Here is a 21,641-nt window from a genome sequence, read left to right as displayed (position 1 = left end):
GAAGCAAGCATCTAAAAAGTCTTAAAAGTTAATTGTATTGAACAGACTTTGAGGTGTAGGCGAGCGCCGTGATGCTGTCAGCAGCCGTCATGTTAAATTAGGATCTCCTTTCTTTGCGGTCAGATTGAGTAGCAGGTAACTGCTGTGCCATTGTCACCAACATATTTCATCAGGAGACAGAGAAATAAATTTTAAAAAAACAAAAAAAGATCTTGTGGCTCTCCTGCACTTGTTTTCTCTTGGGAATACAATTCATCAAGGTGGAGGCAAAACAAAACAAGAGCTATATGAATAATGAAGCACTTGTCAGAAGAATGAGCAGCACCATAGGACTGGTACAAATTCAAAGGCACAAAATGAGAATAGATGAAATATGAACAATTCACATAATAATTGCTGTAATGAAGTGGCATCTCTGATTACCACCAGCAAGGAATGTAGCAGAGTGAATTACTTGATGCCTATGATCAAGTTACACAGAATTAAACAAGCAGAAAGGCAACATTATGAAACGCATAGTAATCTAAAATTCATCTTCAGGCAAACAAATTTATTATTTATTCAAAATGTTTGTTAAAGATGTAGAACTGAAAGTGCAACACGATCTGTTTCAGTTTGTTTTTTTAAGAGTATTTAGCACAAAATGTTATTCATTACATCTTTTGAGTCTGCTGTACTTATGGCTAACTTTCTATTCACCTTGCAGGCAATGACGGTGATGACTTCCTGGTTTTGGGATTGCGAAGGGGGAGAGTTGTACATAAATTCAACCTTGGATCAGGGATAGCAACAATAGTTAGTGATCGACTCAACCAGCAGATCAACATCCACACAGTCACATTCGGAAGGTACAAGAAAACAGGATGGCTGAAGGTAATTTGATTATTAGAAAACTTTCATTTTTTTAAGATGATTGCAGCATCTCTTCAGACCTATAAACTGTACACAGACACTAATGGATAACAGCTTAAGCCAAGCATATGGTTACCACAAGCTGTCAGAACAGCTTAGATATTAATTCAGTGTTTCCCTGCCTGTGGGACCATTCAGGGGTAAAGCTAAGTTTGAGGGGGCAACAGATAATTAAAAAGATTCAAAATTAAATGTATTTTTTGTGAATGTTTTTCTGCATTTAGCCCTTTTCATGCAAATTACCAAATGATTCATTGCCTTCAGCCTTCTAAAAATCCTTCACGTGAAACAATCTGAGAACGTAAGTCCACTATTTGGCCATAATCTGCGATCAAGTATCACAGTTCATTTCATTCGATTTTCTCTGATTAGGTCAGACTCAGCTTTATCTAGTATAACTAGAACAAACCACAGTGTAGCAGCTGTAGATGCTGCAAACAGCAGAAAAAAATGCATCCAAAAATAAAGCCCTGAATAAATAATAGAACAATGGGGAAGTATGAAAAGGAGCGATGTCACTGTAACAGACCCTTCAGTGACCCTTCTCTGTACTTATTTCCTGATATTTGTCACTTGACTGTAAATGGCACAAAGTAATACATCATACATACAGCGCACATATACACATTTATCCTCTTTGGTAGTATATGCTGCTGTCATATCGACATGAAAGTTTTCTCGGAGCACAGCAGGTTTCTTGTACCAGCAGATCCTTTTGGTCTGACTATCAGGTAGAACAGGATGTTCGCATCATCTGAGTGTGGTTGAAAAAATCTGCAGGTGTTGAAATGCTATCAAGGCAGCAAAGGTCGAGATCCCCTGTGATTCAGTGCCTGGAAGAAGTCTATTCAAAGGCCAAAACATGGAATAGAGTAGCTATTGTTACTAATACAAGAACATGCACTGAATAACACAGTGATCAACTCAAGGTCATACATGTTGTCAACTTTGGCAGATTGCTGAATAATTTGTGCTCCCAACAGATGCAGGACTCCTGCTTAGTATTGACATTTCGCTATGTCTTTCTCAGGTTGATGGACAACGTAACAGGACCGGATTGTCTCCGGGACCTCTGATGGGCCTCAATGTTTTCAACCAGCTCTTTGTAGGTGGATATAATGAGTACAGCCCTGAACTGCTGCCACTCGGCTCCAGGTTCCGTCATGGCTTTCAGGGTAAGACTGCTGAGGCTTCATAACAAACCCAGCGCTGCTATCTGCAGTTAGAGCGCTGGGGCTTGGAGTTTCTCCCCAGATCTCTGTCTTTTTGTAAGCAGGGAGGAAGGTGTGTAATGAAAGGAGTGATACAGACTCGGGCCGTGTATGAGGCCAGAACAGAGCTTTGAGGTTGATTTTATCTGCACCCTGTAATCGCTTCACACCCCGTACAGTGCGTTGTGTGTAAATCCATTCCACTGCTGATAAGTCACTTGAACAAGGCTGCTATCCAAATAATCTTTGTCGTCATCAACATCATTTATGCTTTCTCTCAGGTGACCCCCATGTAGGAATGTATTCTGGAGAGCATTCATCATGCCTACTAATGTGCGTGGCTGTGGAGCAAAATTGCCATAACCATAATGATGACAACAGCTATGAATATCATCATAACCATATTCAGCAGTCTTTGCACTACAGCGGTGAAGCTGGTTATTATACAGCGTCATGGCAGATCCATTTGGGCTGAACAAAAGCTTTTTATTTTTAAGGACTGGAGCAATTTTGTGTGTTTGCTTGTTTATCATCATATAATTCGTTTTTCTGCTCACCAAATATACCCTGAAAAATCAAATCATATGTGATAAAGCATTAGCTTGCCTGTGCTGTATCAGGCTGTCACAGTGCCCTGTATTGGTAAGCACTACCTGAGCCAGGCGACACTGGTGGAACCATAACCTTTCTACTCAGGATGTAATGAGAACTCATGAGTGTCTAATCAGATCTGTGTGACCTTCCTTGAGCCCTAATCATGATGGCTGGCAGTGAACACACTGATAATACACTTCACTCCCAGTTATCAACAGATCCACACTCTCCTGTGGAAAGGTGGAAGAGGAGCCTGTGTGGTTGCTAGGGGAGAAAAACCACATACTCATTTTAAGTTGTTCATCAAATAACCAGATATGTTTAACTTTGTGTTTATCAGGCTTAAAAACTCTCTGATTTCATGTGGCTTTGATGCAGATATATATTTTTTTATCAGACTTGCTAAAAAGATCTTAAGGGTCGAGTAAAATAAATTTTTTTGATTTTCAAAGATTGCCACCGGAACATAGAGGAAAATATTATTTCAAAATAATTTGCGCGTTTTGTAGGAAAACATTTTCTGCAATAGCGACTTGACTGCTTTAAGTTTTACTTGACATTCATAATTGCTACACTAAGCTCCTCGGGTTTCTTGGTTTTCTTCCAAGATGTGATGTGCGCGCAGCTAAAACTACAATAACCATCTCTTCTTATCGTCCTTATGAATCTGCTTCACTTTTCAACGGTCTGTGTTTGCAGCAACGAAGCCATCACTTGAGTCTACCAAGTAGACAGCATCATGCCATGAATATTCATGAATGAGCATGACATTTCCCCTGCATCCTGTTTATGCCAATGAGTAATGCAGCAGAGAGAAAGGAGTCTGCATGTGCATTGAGGGTTGTGCTCAGGCCTAGTATTTATAGAAGGCCCAGTGCTCTGCAGGTACAGGTCAAAGCAAATATTGTCTTGATAAAATTGAATTATGAAAGCAAAAAGCAAAGATGATGAGGGAGATGCGTGATGACGGGGGAAGAAATTTGGATTTCAAAACTCGAGCATCTTTGATGTGAGCTATAGAGACTGAAGAGATTTAATTCCATCAAATTCAAGAGTTAGCATCTCATAAAAATTGCTGGATTTACCGGTAAGTTTGTGTTGCCAGATATGAAACCCTGTGTTTTCATATGATGAAATGAACAACCATCAAAGAAATTCATTTCAAGTATTGCACAGATTCTGAGCGACATTTTCCTTTGTATCGGCTCATTTGAGGTGGAAACACAATTCAAACCTTATTCAGATTTTAGCATCCACACCTTTCATGATCATACAGGACTATATAGAATAGCCTAATATGTTTCATCTTATTATTCCCTATCAGAAAAATCAAAGACGTTAGTTTATATGTCGGTGTATTTGTTCTTTTCAAAGGGTGCATTTTTGATGTGCAGTTTCGCACAAGAAGAGACAGAAAGTTCCAAATACTAGGACAGCCTGCTGGTCATCCAGTGTTCGGGCGCAGCGTGGGTCAATGTGGAGTCTCTCCCTGTGTTCATGTTCAATGCAAGAATGGAGGAACATGCGTGGACTCCGGCTCATCTGTGTAGTACGTGAAACTAAAACTATACATGTTCTTATTTCTATTGATTCCATTCATGAATAACTCATGTAGGTCTTGTTATTGAGCAGAATGCACCACATGTGTATTTCTACATGTATCGTGACAACACATCAATAACAAAACAGAAAATCAGTTACACAGTGCGAGTGTAGCTAAAGGAAATGACAGTGTTTACAGGCTTTACACAGTGTCTGACTGTGTCCGTCTGCAGTTGCCAGTGCCCATTTGGATGGAAGGGAGCGCTCTGTTCTGAGACTGTGTCTGTGTGTGATGTCGAGCACAGCCCCCCTCCTCTGTGCGCCCACGGCTCCACCTGCATCCCCCTGCCCAATGGATATACCTGCCAGTGCCCCCTGGGGACTGCAGGAGTCTACTGCGAGAAAGGTTGCATCACTGAACCGCTGAGCCCAAACTATATATGTGTAGATATACTGTATATATTTCATTTTTAGAAAACAAAAGGCCTTAGCTATTCAATTATTTAACACTGTTTTTTTTTCTCTCTCTCTCTGATTCAGCTGTGGCCATCAGCGATCCATTCTTCAGCACCAATCAGTCCTCATGGATGTCATTCCCACCTATGAGTATCAGACACAGGACTGTTGTGCAGCTGCAGTTCCAGCCTTTATCACCTGATGGCATCCTTGTCTACGCTGCACAGCATCTCAGTGCCAGAGCTGGTGAGGACTAAACATTAAACTTGCTGTGCAGTGGGCAGATTGTCCACATGTGGCATTATTACTTAATGCCCTGCCAGCATGACACACATTATACACACCTACAATTCCTTGGAAAGTGGCCCTTGTACTTACCTAGCACTTAAATCTATATATGTACTTGCTGCATAATCTTAACTTTGTTCAATAGATGATATTATGCTACTTTGGAGCACTTAATTCTTTGTATTTGTAGAGGTAACATGAGTTATTTTCTAAACTGTAATGATTTCTTACTAAGGGCAACTGAACAGAGCATATTAGTGGCATATTTTGCACCAATACCAACAGGTGTTCTAAGTATTTTTAAATTAGTACCTGGGTTGACCTCATTGGCAAACATGTTTAATGAAAAAGTCATCATAAGCACCAAAATTCGACTGAAAAACAATGTCAGAATATAGTCAAAAGTATCACATCACCAACTTTGTTAACAGCAAAGACTGCTGTGCAACTGCAACATCACAAACTCAAGTCAAAGCTGTGACATTCAGGTTAATTATTGTGGGTCGTGCTCATCATACAAAAAATCCAGTTTTGTACTCATCATTTTATTAGTCACTGAGTGTTCTGATTGATATTTAGGAAATAAAATATCAATCCATGGTGCTCTGAGAGGCTTAGAAGGAAATAAGTTTTGAGTTGAGCTGCGTCATGATCCATAATCAGCCTGTTGGGAGGGCCTTGTTGCATTCAGGCATGTAGAAAATGTAGCCTTTATTTTTGAGATATGCGAGAGGTTTAGAATTTAGTTTTTGTTGCTGAGAGCATTTAACCATTACATTTTCAAAACTCAACAGTAATGTCCTTGTAACTGGTTACTCATCGGAGGCAGTGAGCAGGTTATGTTGGAACTATCCCCCACCATACAATAACCAGATGAAATGAGCCTTTTATGAAATGGAACTCTATTTTTCTTCCAATAGGAGATTTCTTCTGCCTCTCCTTGACATCTGGGTTTGTTCACTTGCGCTACAATCTCGGGGATGGCACCCACATCCTGCAGTCTATTGAGAAAGTGGATTTGCGTGGCAGCACCTGGCACACCGTGAAGGCTGGTCGAACTGGTCACCAAGGTTTCCTGAGTCTGGATAACAAGGAGGTTAGAGAGAACGCGACCGAAGGGATGACCACCCTTGATGTGGCTACAGACATCTTTGTCGGAGGTGTATCCACTCTGAGCTTCGTCTCTACAGACGCAACTGAAGGGGAGCCAATGAGCTTCACTGGTGGCCTGAGAGAACTCATACTGAATGGTGAAGAGTTAGAGTTGACAGAGATGGGAGCTGTAAGTGGAGCAAACGTAGGAGACTGGGATGGAACCGCCTGTGGGTACAAGGTCTGCCAAAATGGAGGTCGCTGCAGGCCAACAGGAAGTGACTCATTTACATGTATATGCCCACCATTATGGACTGGCTCTGTGTGCAATCAGTCTATAAACTGTGTCAATAACAATTGCAGGCATGGTTCTCTATGCGCTCCATCTAATATCACCTCATACAGCTGCATGTGCCCCATAGGATGGGGAGGGATGTACTGTGATAAACAAATACCCACAGACATTTTGGGGTTTGTTGGAAACTCTTATGTTAAATACTTGGACCCGAGATACAACACGAGAAATTTAAAACACACTCAGGTTTCTTTTAGCTTCCGCACCAACTCAAATGACAGTTTGATCATGTGGATGGGAAAAGCCGAACACGAAGACGACGACTACCTCGCAGTGGGACTTGAGAGAAGCCATCTCAAAATTGCAGTCAATCTTGGAGAAAGACTTTCTCTCCCTTTAACTGTGAGAAATCTCACTCTCTGCTGCAATAAGTGGCATAATGTCTCCATATCTTTAAACAGCACAGTGGTTCAGGCATTCCTGAACAGTAAGAGGATCCTTTTTGAAGATGTGGATCCATTTGAGCGATATGTAGCCTTAAACTATGGGGGGCAGTTTTACTTTGGAGGGTTGGAATTATATAGAAATGTATCAGTCGTGACCTCTGGATTGTTTTCAAAGAGCTTTGAAGGAAGTCTTAGGAATGTCTGTGTGTTTGGTGATACAAAGCCAGTGCAGTTTCTTGAAAATAGCGAGGGTTTTAATATTTACGAAGGCGATGGATGATGATGAAACTGTAACCGTTGGCCTCTAGAAAAGCTTCCCCTTGTGACTTGACCTCAAAGTTGATACTAGTTGTGTTTTTTGATGTTCTACTACAAACTAGTTTAAGTGCATTTGTGTATTGACTGACAGTATTTGGGTTCCTTTTTGAAACTTTATGCTAAATATTTTTTTCCTATTTGTTTTCATTACATTTTTTTAAAGATGACAGCATTTTTTTTGTGATACACTGTCTCATTCTGATTCAGGTGCATGAAACAAAACTAAATCGAATTAAAACAATACTTGCAAATGTAAAAGGGCAGATTTCAAAAACATGACATAATTTCAAGTTTGTCTCTAATTCCTGGGCAGACTCTGCTGCTCTTATTTTACCAGTTGTAGGTTTTATTTTTGATTAAATTACAATGAAACATGAGGCTTTTTTATAATCAACAATAAAAAAAAGGATTAGCTTTATTACGAACTGTACATAAACACACAGTGCAAAGGCGCACTTCACCTCTAATGTATATTACAAGCCAAAATGTACATACTTTCTCAATAGAAAGTAAGTTTATAAAATATTTAAGCAATTAAAAAGAAATTAAATTGAAAAAAGGACAAAAATTGATTAGATCTCTGCCCTCAGTTAAATATTTTCTGTTACATTCAGGCCAAACATTGAACTTAAATCTTTCAAGAAATGGTCGACATCTGTGTTGTATGTTACCTTGACAGTGACAACGTTAACTGATGATTTGTGGTCAGTACAGCAGGTCAATATAAACAAGCTATATACAATAAAAGGTTAAAACATTGAAAATGTTTCAATATTGTGTTCTTCTTGGTCTGAAGAGCACTTATCTGTGATAATATTTATAATCCAAATGAAATTATATCGCATCTTGGCTGTACAGTCGATAACATTAACTGGAATTTCTATGAAAGACGTGGCATACAGATGCAGACTGGTGTATAAAATAACAAATAACTCCACCAGCTGCCAATATAGCCAAAGTGTTGTTTTTACCAGCTATGTGACCGACAAGCTAAAAATCTTTTGTCTTTCATACAGCCCCCCAGCACTCACTGGCAGGGCTTTAAAAAGAAAAAGAGCCGCAACATAATTATGAATAACTGTCTTTTGAACTTCTCCGTCCATTCTCATAATCAGAGTCCCGTCTATGTCTGTGTTTGTCCTTGTGACGGCTACTGTAGTCATCACTGTGGTGCCTCTCTTTCCTCTTCTCACCGTAACGGTCGTCTGAGTGTCCGTGGTGCCTGCTCTTCTCCCTGTACTTGTCGTCATGGCTGCGATCGTGCTTTTTCTCCCGCTCCCGGTCGTGGTGTCGGCTCTTTTTCCCATGATGAGAGTCCCTGTGGTAGCTGTGCCTCCCGTGGTGATCTCTCTCTTCTGTGCTTCGCGCCTTCTCCCACGGTTCACTGTACCGCTCTTCTGGACGCTTGCAGTCTTTGGCCGATGATGGGGGTCGGCCAGATGGGTCTGAGTAACTCTCAGGATACTGCGATTGAGCCCACTGCATACTATGATTCTGATCCTGGCTGTTTGGGTTGGAGAAAGTGTTACTAGGAGGGGCAACTGGGTAGTTGTAGCTGCCAGGTACCTGAGACTGTTGCTGTTGCGAGGGGAAAGGTGCTGCACTGTTGTATACTGGGAGAACTGGTGCCATTACTGAGTCATGTTGGGGCTCAGACGCTTCTGTGTTACATGCTGCTTGAGGTCCTTGGACAGTAGGAGGACACAGTGTCTGAGTTACGACAGCGCCAGGTTCATCCTTTTTATTAGGAAATGATTGAACGGCAGTTTGGTTTTGTCCTTCAGGCTTGTGCTTGGCCTGAGAAAGCTGTAAATACCCTTGGTGAAATGGTACAGCTGGATCATTTCTAGTGCTGCTCAACACAGGAACAGGTTTAGGACTTGAAGGATCTGGGAGGCTGGCTTTATCCTTTTGTAGCACCATTGTTTTATCTTCATTCACAGTGGAATATGCTGAAGATTTTTTCAATATTCCACTTAAAGGAGGTTTTGAGCTATTTGTGTGATCTGAAGCAGCCTGGGATTTTGACTGCGACACAGAATTCCCTTCAGTTGTTCCTTTTTCACTTTCAGACAAAAGGCCAGCATTGCCTTTGTTTGTCGAAACAGCACTGCTAGTTTCAGTCCCTCTTGGAGCTGTTGACAAGCTTGCCAGGAATGCTTCAGTCGATACATCTGGAGGCTTATCTCTCAGTGAAACCGATGCACTATGGCTAACCACTACAGCATCTTTTGCCGATGAGTCGGTGGCAGCAGGTGTAGCAGGTGTATCAGCTGGGCTGGGTAGCTCTGGTTCAGCTTTAACAGATTTGGCTTCTTTCTTTTTAATGACAAAGCGTTCTCGTGGGGCGGCGGCTGTTGGACTTTTTGAGTTTGCAGTCGTTGCCTCTGTTTTCGGAGCAGGCTGGGTCTTCTGGACGTCATGCGCTGTTGTTGCAGGTTTACCTCCAACATCTGGCAGAGGTGGCAATTCTCCACCCCAGCCCACTAACACACCTGGGAGAAAGCGAAGTGGTTTTTGTGTTTCCTGATTGTTGGTCTCCTCTGGTACAGATGGTTCTTCAAAAGACTCTGCAATTGGCTCATTAACTTCTTCAGTAGTGTTAAGTGGCTTGTCCTTTTCTTTTTTATGTGCTGTAGTCAAGGAAGATAGGAAGAATTTCTCCTCCTCCTCCTTTGTTTTGGTTTCTTTTGTGGAAATGGCGATAGGCTTAATTTCAGGAATAATCCTTGCAGATTCATTCATGTCCACAGGAAGAAAATCCCTTTTCGGTCTCTGGCGAATTATGAGCCCAAGGAGAAGGTTGGCACGGTTGTTTTCCAAACCTATCAAATTAAAAGATTAATAATGTTTGAAAGATCTGAAATGTTTGTGTAATTTACAGAGAAAATATTTATCCAAGCTCTAGTGTTTAGGTTACCTGGCCCATCGAAGGGAACAAGCTGATGTGGAACTTTTTCCGTGGCGCCCAAAGGAATGAGATACATGTCCTTCACTTGTTTCAGGTTATTAGACACCACACCAAAACGTCTACGACTGCTGAAGTAGGCATAAAGTAGAGTATAGGAGATCTCATCTTCCTCCGTCTCGGGTGAGAAGCGAATCAGGCACACCTCCTTTCGTAAAACAGAAAAGTATATGTCAGTACAGTGCATGATTACTGGCACAAGGTCTGACCAGGGCTCTAACATGCATCATGTAACATTCCAAAGCTGGATGTTCACTGTCTGGTATTTAAGTTCAAGCTACTCCACAGCAGGAATAATTCTTTGCAGCTTTGTTCTTGTCCACAGGAAGAAAACAATATGTAATTGGGGATGACTGTATTTAATAACTGAAACTTCCTTAAGCATGTATAACTCCCTGAGAGGAAAAGCTGCCAAAACTCACTTTTGTTCCAGTTGCCCGAATCTTCTCCAAGTAGTCCCAGACTGTCTGAGGACTTATCCTCCCACCAACTTGAATGCTGTCTGGCAGGTCCTATTGGGAAGAAAAAAGACCAAACCTTATGAAGTGTTCACACTTACAAAGTAGTTGGCAGTATCAGACCTCTCATGAATTTGTTGTTCTGGGGGGGGGGTGTTGTAACTTAGAATTCTCTAATTCTCTGCTTTACTCTATTCCAACAAGTCTGTCTTCACTTCCTTTTAGACAGTTTGTTCACTGACAAACTGTGCAACAAACAAAAAGTTTGCACTCTTTGACTTTTTTTTAACCTCATGGTACTTGTTGAAGCTGTTTTAATACCACATTGACGCCATACCTCTTAAGTCTGATTGACATTTTGGTCCTGTATCTGTGCTGAAAGTGTTCCTGGTCTCAACATTGTTGGCTGTTGCCTGGCTGTTGCTCAAACTGCGCCAGAGGATGTCTGTATAAAGTTGAGCCTTTTTCAACTTTCCCTTGTGGTGAAGCTTTTTGAGCCTGCTGAGCTCAGGGGGAGGCTGCAATGGCTGCAAATCTAGGTCTCGCTCATCTACTTGAATGTGTATGTGCAAACAGTACATTACTGGCAGTATTTATTGTCTGCAATACTTCTTAAGAGCTTTTTAAAATCTAAGTGCGTTTTTCTGTGTCCACTTTACCTCAGTCAGGTGGTCCAAAATGCCTGAGACAGGAAAAGCTTTTGTCACAAGTTTTGCCACCGAGTGCATGTGAATGAATCCTCGCCACAGGGACTTGAGGTTGGAAAGGAAAGCAGCTTCTTCGTCTCTTCCAGCTGCATGATCTGATCTGTGGCAAACACAGCAGCAATGAAGCACGCATGCGAATACAAGTTACTTAACAGAGCAAAACACAGTGTCTGAGATGACTCCTTACCTTCCTTCATAGCTTGACTGAGCATTTCGAAAGCTCTCCTCCAAAACAGTGAGGTGGAGGTCTTCTTCGACTGTGGGTGGCGTTGTGCTCTTTGTCTCCTCTGTTTTGGTCGACTGCCTCCGAACCACTGTAGTAGCAACTTTGACCACTTTGGTCGGTGCCTCCTCCACAGGGGGAGCCATACGACCTTGTGAGAGATAATATAAAGCCACAAGTTAGCAAGTAGAAACGGCAACATATTGAAAAATTGTAAGCTGAGGACACTGTTTAATGATTAATACCATTTTTTGGCTCACGTCAGGGCTTACCTGTGCAAATTTTGCAGTGCAAGTCAAATAAATGAGACTTATGTTGGCTGGTGGTGTCTTTTTCTGTCTTAGTATTCTCCGCTTTGCTCTCTGGGGTTTTGGGAGGCTCTGCTGAGACTTCTGTCACTTTGGGAGGAGGCTCAAGCTGAAAAGAAGAGAAATCAAGTACTTTGTGTAGATACGTCACTGTTTTACTTGCTGCATAAAGCAGAGTAATATTTTGTCGGACTCTTACCTCTACAGGCTCTGGTGCTTTGACTGGTTCCTGGCTTTCAATTTCAATTTCACCTTTGTGTGTGATCTTGGTGATCGGTCGTCTCTCTGCCTCTCTTTGCTCTTTTTCAATCATCTCAATTGTCTGTAAAATGGGGAATTAATTACTTTTTAGATGGCTATTGATAGTTTTGTATTCAAAATACAATCATCCTTGAAAGGACTTCATTAAAAGGGCAAAATGTCAATGGTTAACTTTCATATCAGGTGTCTTACTGCAAGTTATAAGGTCAAATTTATTGAATAAAATGTAAAAAGCTTCAACCAAGGCTTTAGCTTTACTTACATGTCTGTTCTCTCTTTGTCGCCAAGCAGCCAGTTCCTTCGAGGCCAGTTCCTCAGGACTCATTCGAATTAGGTTACCTGGAGAAATCTCCCCTTTGAGAACCCTCATAAAGAGGACCTGAAAATGTAAGTAAAAATGAAGCGAATCAAGCTAGGTTTATATTACAACAAGCTTTACATTTGGATCGTGTCTGATCTAAAACGGTACTTACATTATTTTTAGTATCTTTAAGGTTAAACATTAGGCTTCTGTACTTGTTCTTATATTTGTTGTCAGTGTCTCTATACAAGTGAAAAAGCTCTCTCTCTGTCTTCTTGGCAACTTCAGAGGCCCTCTCCACAGAGACGTTCAAATCAGACTCCTTCAACCTAAAATGCAAAAAAGCATCACATTTGGCGCACTTGTGTAATCGTTTGTAAATTTGAGTATTCACACAAGCATTAATTACGTGTAATTACTTGAAATACTTACCTCTGTATAAGAATTTCTTTCAGAGAATCACGTACACTTCGCCTGATTGCCTCCACAGACACGGGTTTCTTTGAAGCTGAAGACAGAGTTTTATGTCTCGCCTCTTGTTTCAGCTGAACACCTATGTGGACAGAATGACAATGTCTACTGAGTAGGTGCGAAAACCTGTTGTCTCGGGGAATACAAAATATTACAGACTCAGTCGTGACAAAAAAATGTGAGGCAACTACAGAATTGTTCTGCGTACATCCCCTGTTATGTTTTGTTTATGAATGTGATATCTTTTGTTGCTGTGGTCATTTTTGCTGTGGATTTGTCATTTTTTCTGTGTGGTATGTCTATTTTGTGTGAATACAAACATGTAAATCAAAAAAGAAAATGCCAGACAGGCATATCACAGGGAGATGATAAATAACTTTACATGTTGCCTAGTGTCTAATGTGGGATGATGACAATTTTCCTCTTTTCCGTATTTAACAAAACAATGAAAAGCAGGCAAGTTGTAGATGAGCTATGGATGACCTTCAGCTAGTCCTACCAGCAGTATGGAGATGAGCCGCATAAGGCAGCAAGACAACACTGAAACTGAGCATTGTACCTCGATGAAGTTGGTTTTGTGAACACATTTGGTTTTCCAATATGGAAGCAAACAGCACTGACAGCAACAATGCAAGAAAACTCTTTGAAGCTATTTTAAGTGACCCTATTTTACAGATACACTCCCTTGTTGGTTCTGTTTTTGTTGGTTTTTTTTTTGTTTTTTATTTAAAAAAAAGAAAAGAAAAGCTCACCAGTATTTGAAACTCCCAAAATGTCCCTCCTGCTCACTCAAATGAACTTTGTTGAGTTGTTAAAATATCAATGGTGAGCTGGCAGGTAATTTTGGCAAGGGTATGAACAGCATGTGTGTGCATCATTTTAAATATACACAAAAATATGGCATTTTTACACTGTAAACCTGCTACATTTACATGCACAAACAGACTGCAATCAACTCAACCGTCACCAAAATATGATTAGTTCTAGTGGTCAAGTGCTATAATTAGAATCCCGATGCTTTTGAAGTGTAGTTCTTGTGTTTTTTCCTATGCTTTTTGTGGTTGTGTAGATATCTAACAAATGGCTTTTATTCAGTTTCGAGTATATTTGGTACTGAATTTTGTGATAATCAGAACTGAAGGTATAAAAGGTCTAATAAAGGTTGCACCTTACATAACAAAAAAACATGTCACCTTTTGTGTTATTTTTTTTTTAATGTAGAATAAGTAAATACATCCATGTGTTGTGATGGTCTAAAGTCAATCTTGTTTACACAACGGTCATTACACCGATCCATTAACCCAATCAACCCAGCCTGGCCTTGAACCCAGCGTGACGGTCAAAACTGAACAAGACAAAAAACAAGATTATTTTTACACAAGTACCCGTTTTATGAGATGCTTCTTTGCCATCTGTGGACTGTCTTCTGTCTGGATCCTAATTTAGGACAGGAAATGCAAAAAGCACATTAGCCATATCATTTATTGGGGCAAGTGTTAAGACAAAAAAAAGGAGAATATATAGAAATAAACATTATAACACCGTGGTCAAAAGTTAAAAAAAATTAATAAATACAGGTTGAGCTCTCATGTGATGTGAGTTGAATGTTTGAGACTCTGTACTAAACTTTGGTGAGTGCACCATGTTAACCACATACCCCGTGCACACCTCTTGTACAGTAAAATAAAAACAAAAAGGCAACAAACCATTGTATAGCGGTAACACTGGCTATGATTAATATCAGAGGATGAATTAGCTGGGGGAAACACATGACAAAACATTCTTTGTATGTGAAAGATTTAAATTCATTACAAGCGTAACTTTTTTTTTTTTTTCCTGTTAAGAATTCATAGAGACCCTGCTTACCTTCCTTACTGGTCTGACTCCCCCTGATGTGAGTGGCTGAGAAGATTGTGGCCGAGGCTTGGGAGGCAACTTATGATCCTGTACTTCAGTCTTTGCTTGAACTTCTGGTTTGGCTACACTCTGAGGCTCAGGCTCCACCTTTTTGCTTTCCTCCTCACAGCATTTCAAGCAGACATACATCTGGTCCTCCTCCTCCATTTCACGTACTTTCGTCAGGTCAAGACCAACACAGTCGCCATGGAACCAGTCGTCACAGCGACCACAGCCAACCATAAACCTAAACAAAGTGCATATCAATTAAAGGTGTATTTGGAAATGACATAGACAGGAACACAACATGACACCTATATTAAAATTTCTTTCTATGTTTAGTCAAACACACTTAGTGAGTAAACTTCCATTATGTATGTCTATATTTAGGTAAAAAGCAACTTACATGTTATTGTGGTGGTTTTTGCACAGACCACAACAGTTGTTTCCATCCCATGCTGTCTCACTATTTGCAGGTTGCTCCTCAGCAGTTTCCTTCTTTACGACGGGAGCGTTATCTGGAATGAACAGCTGCGGCTCATCCACGGAAATGCTTCTCGCATTTTTGCTTTTCTGTCTTTGAAGAATCTTTTCTAGCTTTTTCTGTTTGGACTTTTCCTGTCCTCCTTCTTCAGGTGTTTTTAAAGAATTGCTTGGATGACTGTGCGCCGGGTGAGCAGTCTCAACTTTGGAGCTGTTGTGGGGATTTGCGTGTTTGGTTGGTCCCTGCTGATCACCAGCACGGTTACCAGATGATAGAGTTTTCTTTATTACAGGATTGGGTGTACTTGGTGATTTTGGCTTCACTTTACTATCTCCTGTACCTTGTACCTTTTGCACTTTAGTAGCAACCTCACTTTGGGTATTTTCTGCAGGCCGTTTCAGATGTCCGATGTCTTGCTTTTCCTTTGGAGATTTCACTTTGTGCAGGTCTCCTCTTTGGATGGTTTTGGATGGCATGTTTTGGGATATTTTATGCTCCTTAACTGTGTCGCTTGTTTTAAATGAAACCAAATCCTTATTTTTGTTTGCTGTCGGTCCTGGTTTAGACTTGGGCAATGTTTTGGCTACAGTTGGTTGCTTTTCCTTAACAACAGTCTTATTACTATCAGTACTAGTGCTATTCTCATCACTCTGTGGCTGTTGGATACCGTCTTTTCCTTTATTGACTGGGTTTTGCTTTCCAGGAACACTCTGATTGTCAGGTTTTGTCTCTTGCATGCTGGTGCTCTCTGTTAATGTCCCATTGGAGTTCTGCACGTCATTAGGGTTCACATATGGGCCCAGCCCAAGACCTGCATCATCAGTAGAGCTCTTCTCAGCTACACCCACATCGGCCACATTCACTGGGGTGGGATTCTGTACGTTGACAGTATCATCTGGTAAAATGGCAAAACCAATGTCCCCACCATAAGAAAAACCATCGCCGAAGCACGCAGCCTGGCTGGCATCAACATTTTGTGTGTAAGAGGGTCCCGGAAGCAACTCAATCCTGAATCCGCCAATTGTGACCGTAAGTCGTCTCAGTACAACAGTAGGTTTGAGCCATAATCCACCATCAAAATCATTAATATTAACACGCCCTCCCAGAGTTAATTCTTTCTTCAGCTGTGTACCTTTCACTCCTTTCTCAATTAGAAATGACTTGCGTAGCCTGTTGGCTGGTTTCCGTCGTGGTCGTCCTTGGAACATGGTGTTGGTAGACTTATTAGGCTGTTGGTCACCAGTATTCTCTGCTTTAAGAAACAAGCAAAACAGGAAGCAAAACATGAATAGATATTTAAAAATATCTTTTGTTAGAAACAAAGAAAAATTAGCACCCACTTACCACAGTCTAAATTGCGAGGATGTTTCTTCTGCCTGTCAATGAGCTGCTTAATTTGTGTGGTCTCTGCAACTGTCAATTCATTTGTGGGGCCCGTGGATGCTGAACCACTTTCATGACCTGCAAAAGCCAAAATACACACATGTAGTCTCTCTTTCTGTCAATGTAAGGGACAAACAATCTATGATAGAACCTTTAGAAGCACTTAAAATTCAAAATTACAACTGAAACTCTCAAATAAAATACTAGAATAATGTGACAACTGATGGTGCTAAGGCTGACATTGAACTTTTTGGGTAGAAACAGCTGTTGATGATGAATTTTATCTGCATATTTTAATACAAGAAAAGCACTCAGAGAGCACCACACTCCGTCAAGGCTGCTCAGTCGTACAATTTCCAATGGATTAAATCTTTAAACAATTTGTGGTCTACAGCGGTCGATTTGTAGTTGGATCGCAATCATGTGATCATCAGCCAGCAGCAGATGCAGTGTTCACTTGTAGTCATAGATACCGTGACGCCATGCTGCTATCTCACAATGATACAGAAATATTTAACAAATCCGTGGATCCACACTATAAGCTGAATCACTGCCAAAATATAATCACTTGGTCCTTGTGTCATTTCTGACCTTTCCTGACAATTATATCCAAATCTGTTAGTCCGTTTTTGAGTAATGCTGTGAACGGACAAACAGACAAACCAACGCCAATCGTCACATAACTCCGCCGCATTCCTTGGCGGAGTAATAAGACAGCCTGTCAAAGTTTGCAGTTTTACTTCACACTTAAAAATCGTCATCCAATTTCAACAAGGAAAAACCAGCAGAGAGAAAAGGCACTGCTGATGAATAAATTATCTTAGCAAACTGTTAATGTATATTTAAAACATCCTTGTACTCAAAGTTTCCAGGGCAAATCTACATTCAGGCACCTGTGCCCACTAATCTGTCTTTGGACATACTTGCCGAGCCAGCGATCTGAAAAGCAGGGTCTTCATTGTCCAGAAGATTGAACTGAGCACTTGCACATCCAAACATAGGATCTTTGTCACTGAGCATGTTCTTCAGTGAATCTTCCAGTCTGAGTCCTGTCGCAAACTCATTACTGGCTTCACATTCCAAATTCTGACCTATTATTAGGGAGTCATCCAACTGGTCACTGGGTATTAGATGGTTAAAGGTGTCCACAATATCCATGAATGCTGCTACCTTCCTGCATCAAAACAATACAGACAGAATGCAGGAATGGCAGACATTTAATCAAAGAAATTTCTTAATAACATTGCTTAAAGACAGATATCATGCACCATGTCTATCATTCAAGGAGCACTTGATAATTTGAACTGGGCACAGTGGAGGATTACTCCAAGTAAAGCACCTGAGGATCTAATATTCGCTGGCTTCGGGGGTTACAGCAAGCTGAACATAAGTACTACCAAGCATAATAACAAGATTATAGTACTTGTGTGGAGTTTGCTGTGGAAGATTGCTCCATTAGACCCATTACTGTACATTAAGGAAACGTTGCAGTTGCTGAACAGAGTGACAGAGAGCTTAAAACTTCTGCCAGCTGGTTTGCTGTCCTGCTACATTAAGCCAACGTCGCTAGCATCTTGGACACTTCCGTGGGTTATTCATGTTTAAATTGCCTAAATTCCACACTGATTATGACTTTGAGGAGTATTTATATAACTGAAAGAAAACTACTCATGTGGCCAGCTCTGCGAATTTTCTACGCGGTAAACTGATAGTAAATGACCCCCAAGTTAATGTTTTTAAATCGGATACGTCTGCACAACCTACAGTAGGCCAGAAGTAGATAGCATGTTAACTATTAATTTGTTAAGCTTATTAACAAACTGATGCATGTTTCTAGAAGGGTTTATTTAACATTAACTAATACAACTTGATCTCCACATGAAAGACCACGTTTCTGAGACGAGGTTTTACCAATGAGTTGCCTGCTGATTAGCATGCTAACGCTGCAAGACGGCTAACAACAATCCGTTGCAAGACGCGATCGTGTATGTTGCTAACGGTAGCTAACGGCAACTTATAGAGGAAGTTACCACCCATAGTAACCCTACGTTTAAACTCTATCTCTGTTCATATTTATAGCATTTGCATCACTCAACACCTGTGCCAGAAAATGTAAAACAAGCTGTGCACAACGTGTAAATATTTAGTTAGACAGCTCGATGCCAAATATATGAGACGGGCTAGCTAGGTCGCTTTAGCACAGGCCTAGATACCAAGTTTGTTTGTAGCCCGAGTATTGCTAGTGGACATTACGTGAACACACCCACATGCATCTGTTGCAACGGCTGCAGCAGTTCGCTATTCAGAAACATTAATTAGTCTATATAGAGGTCTCTTACCTCTCTCTCTCTCTGGGATGCCGTTGCACTCGTGTGAGGTTACATGCTAGCACAGCTGCTCCCAGTAACTTCCTCCGAACTCAGCCGTCATTCGTCCCGCTGCTGCAAACTGCTGACAGGCAGCGCGACTGGTCACGTGGTTTCTGTTTACAGGAACCACAGCGGCTGATGGCAACAGACGTTACACTCATCTAACTATGGAATTATGATATTGGGGAACTCTGTTTCTCTTAATGTTTAACAAATGAAGGGAAAAAATCCCCCGAGATAACTACATGTGTCATTATGAAATCAAAGTTATTGAACTATTGCGTTTATTTATATATTTACCTCCTGGTTTATGTATTTCAGAATTTATTTCATAGTCTTATTTAAGTCAAAGGAACATTTATTTATTTATTTGTTGATTATATTTTATGTTTTAATCTGCAGGCTTTGTAAATGAGGATTCATACCTGTCTTGAAGAGCAAACGTTTCAGACACATGTAATACTACTACTACTACTACTACGACTACTACTACTACTACTACTACTACTACTACTAATAATAATAATAATAATAATAATAATAATAATAATAATAATAACAATAATAATAATAATAATAGCAATAAGAATTATAATTGTTGTTGACGAGTGGCTATTTGATTTTCGTTTTAAAATACAAAAAATAAATTTGAAATAAATCCGTGTATGGTTCGCTCATTCGTTTTTCCGTTTCAAAATAAAATGAGAAAAACAAATAATCGCTGTTTTTTGTTTTTTCGTTTAAAAATTAAATTCGAAAAATAAAAAGTGAAGGAAGAAAAAAACGCTGCGTTTTTACAAATTTTAAGCTTCAAACAAAAGAAAAGGCCCTTTTCCCATTTGGAAGCTGCCGGCAGAACCGGAAGTCAAAGTCATAACATATGGCGACTTGACTTCACTTCTCTGTCCCAAACTCTGCACGTACTTTGAAAATAACGAAGACATGTTTGTCTTATTTAGAGGGAGTAGAAGCATCACGCTGAGAGCTCATGATCTCAGTGTGAACAAAATCGCGTTAATATTCCAAGTAAGTATTTTTAAGTATTAAAATGTGAAGAACTCTGGCGATTCCAGTTTAATCAGGTGAACTGGTTTCGTCGCAGATTCGTCCTGACCACACCTGACTGTGTGTGATATGAAGACACTAGATAAAGAAGACCTGCCGAAAAACGTCAGCACCACTACTTAATAAAGTCTATATCCATGTAAATATCACCTACAGACAGTAAAAAGAAATGTGCTGGCGAAATAAAAAAAAAAAACAACTTTTTTTTATGAACGCTGAGAGGAAACGATGGAATCCAGAGATAAAACTAGAGACATTCTGACTCATCATGCCACCGATCAGTCTGATAAACATCCCGCTTCATCCACATAGATCTTTGTCATCCTTTTGGCAGTCTTTTGACACCGCTGTCTCCAAATCTTCCTCGTAATAGCTCAAAAACGTTCATCATGTCTTCTTGTTGATACTTTGGTTTCTGATTCTTTAAATGCGGCAAGCCTGGTGGGATGGTCGGGTCCTGGGCTCATCACGACAGGCCATTACGGCGTGGGCGTGGTTGGCCCGGCGCATCTGGCGACTCTACTGGGTACCGCAAATGCCGGCTGTCAAAATCTGCCGGCTGACACGTCACAGGCTGTAAGTGAGACACTTCTGAGGAAGGCGAGCGTTTGCCCAAACTGTCAAGAAGGTAATTAACATCTATCTATTCACATAATGTCAGAGAAAAAAATCTGAAACTAAAGTTCTAACCAGTATCATTGTTTTGTTGTACGTTAAGTCAGCGACTTGTGAAGAGTTGTGTTTTGTGGTGTTTGAGCAGTTGGTCCGGACGCTTAGCTAGCTAAGCGGCTAAGTTAGCTAGCTAAGCGGCTAAGTTAGCTAGCTAAGCGGCTAAGTTAGCTAGCTAAGCGGCTAAGTTAGCTAGCGGGCTAATTAACACAGGTGACTAACTTACCGCTGAACACCTGTGTTAGTTGCTGCCGCAGCTGTCCATCATTATTAGAATGAAATTCTCAACCTGTATTTCTCTGCAGTGTATTTTAACCTTTAAAAAAAGTTATTTTACTTTAGGGTTAACTGAAACCCGTTCAGCTGCACTGAAGTTTAACATTCAGCTGGTTTGAATTAAACTGTGCTTAACTTAACATTGTGCAACATTACCTCTCTCAATGTCCATAATTTCATTAAATTCCTTCTCTCTTTCACTGCTCAAGTTCAATCCAGTATCTAAAGTGACATTAATAGTGAATAAACTAACAACCACCCATTGTATTTATTTATTATTGCATGTATTTGTAGTAAAACATGAGTTGAAACATCCTACTTTTGGATCTAGAAATGCACAAGCCGATCATTTTCAGTCACCTGACGAGTTAAACTCTGCTTTTTATGTGAGGTTGAAGCAGCAAGTCTGAGTAAACAAAGAAAGTTGTTTTAATTTACGATACCTGTTATATCTGACTGAGGCTTTAGTTTTTGTTCAGCCCATTTACACGTAGAAACTTTGTTCAGGAAGATTTCTCAGTAGCTCAGAGGACAGGCTGCTTTTTACACAACCTTGTAAGAGAATGTCTGTCAATGCTTTCAGCAGAATTTAGAAACACAACACTTCCTAAACAGATATTTTGAGGCTGTGAGGTTGAACGTTTGAGA

At 40.5% G+C, this 21,641-nt stretch overlaps 2 protein-coding genes across 3 annotated transcripts in view; one reads left to right on the top strand and one right to left on the bottom strand.

The window, feature by feature from the left end:
- eys (eyes shut homolog) overlaps positions 1-8,598 on the top strand; it is a 161,201-nt gene extending 152,603 nt beyond the window's left edge. The window contains exons 46-51 of the mRNA XM_035957569.2: positions 707-873; positions 1,943-2,087; positions 4,092-4,266; positions 4,493-4,665; positions 4,800-4,961; positions 5,924-8,598. Of these exons, the coding sequence (XP_035813462.2) occupies positions 707-873; positions 1,943-2,087; positions 4,092-4,266; positions 4,493-4,665; positions 4,800-4,961; positions 5,924-7,116 (2,015 nt within the window). The 3' untranslated portion in view covers positions 7,117-8,598. The remainder of the gene's footprint in view (positions 1-706; positions 874-1,942; positions 2,088-4,091; positions 4,267-4,492; positions 4,666-4,799; positions 4,962-5,923) is intronic.
- Positions 7,553-19,083, bottom strand: phf3 (PHD finger protein 3). Of its 2 annotated transcripts, none has more exons than XM_023290961.3 (16): positions 18,954-19,083; positions 17,538-17,788; positions 16,576-16,692; positions 15,154-16,480; positions 14,718-14,994; positions 14,237-14,288; positions 12,813-12,933; positions 12,553-12,709; positions 12,342-12,458; positions 12,018-12,140; positions 11,783-11,927; positions 11,475-11,661; positions 11,240-11,387; positions 10,545-10,634; positions 10,075-10,270; positions 7,553-9,979 (listed from the first exon to the last, which is right to left on the bottom strand). In XM_023290961.3, the coding sequence occupies exons 2-16, from the start codon at positions 17,770-17,772 to the stop codon at positions 8,223-8,225; spliced, it is 5,049 nt and encodes a 1,682-aa protein (XP_023146729.2). In that variant the 5' UTR covers positions 17,773-17,788; positions 18,954-19,083; the 3' UTR covers positions 7,553-8,222. The 2 variants fall into 2 exon arrangements, with proteins under 2 accessions (XP_023146729.2, XP_023146728.2); XM_023290960.3 differs by having other exon boundaries at positions 7,554-9,979; positions 15,154-16,483.
- Between the last annotated feature and the right edge of the window lie 2,558 nt (positions 19,084-21,641).

The sequence above is a fragment of the Amphiprion ocellaris genome, chromosome 16 (assembly GCF_022539595.1).
Source record: "Amphiprion ocellaris isolate individual 3 ecotype Okinawa chromosome 16, ASM2253959v1, whole genome shotgun sequence".
Lineage (NCBI taxonomy): Eukaryota > Metazoa > Chordata > Actinopteri > Pomacentridae > Amphiprion > Amphiprion ocellaris.
The sequence above is the reverse complement of the archived record's forward strand: the minus strand, read 5'-3'. Positions and strand labels throughout refer to the sequence as shown.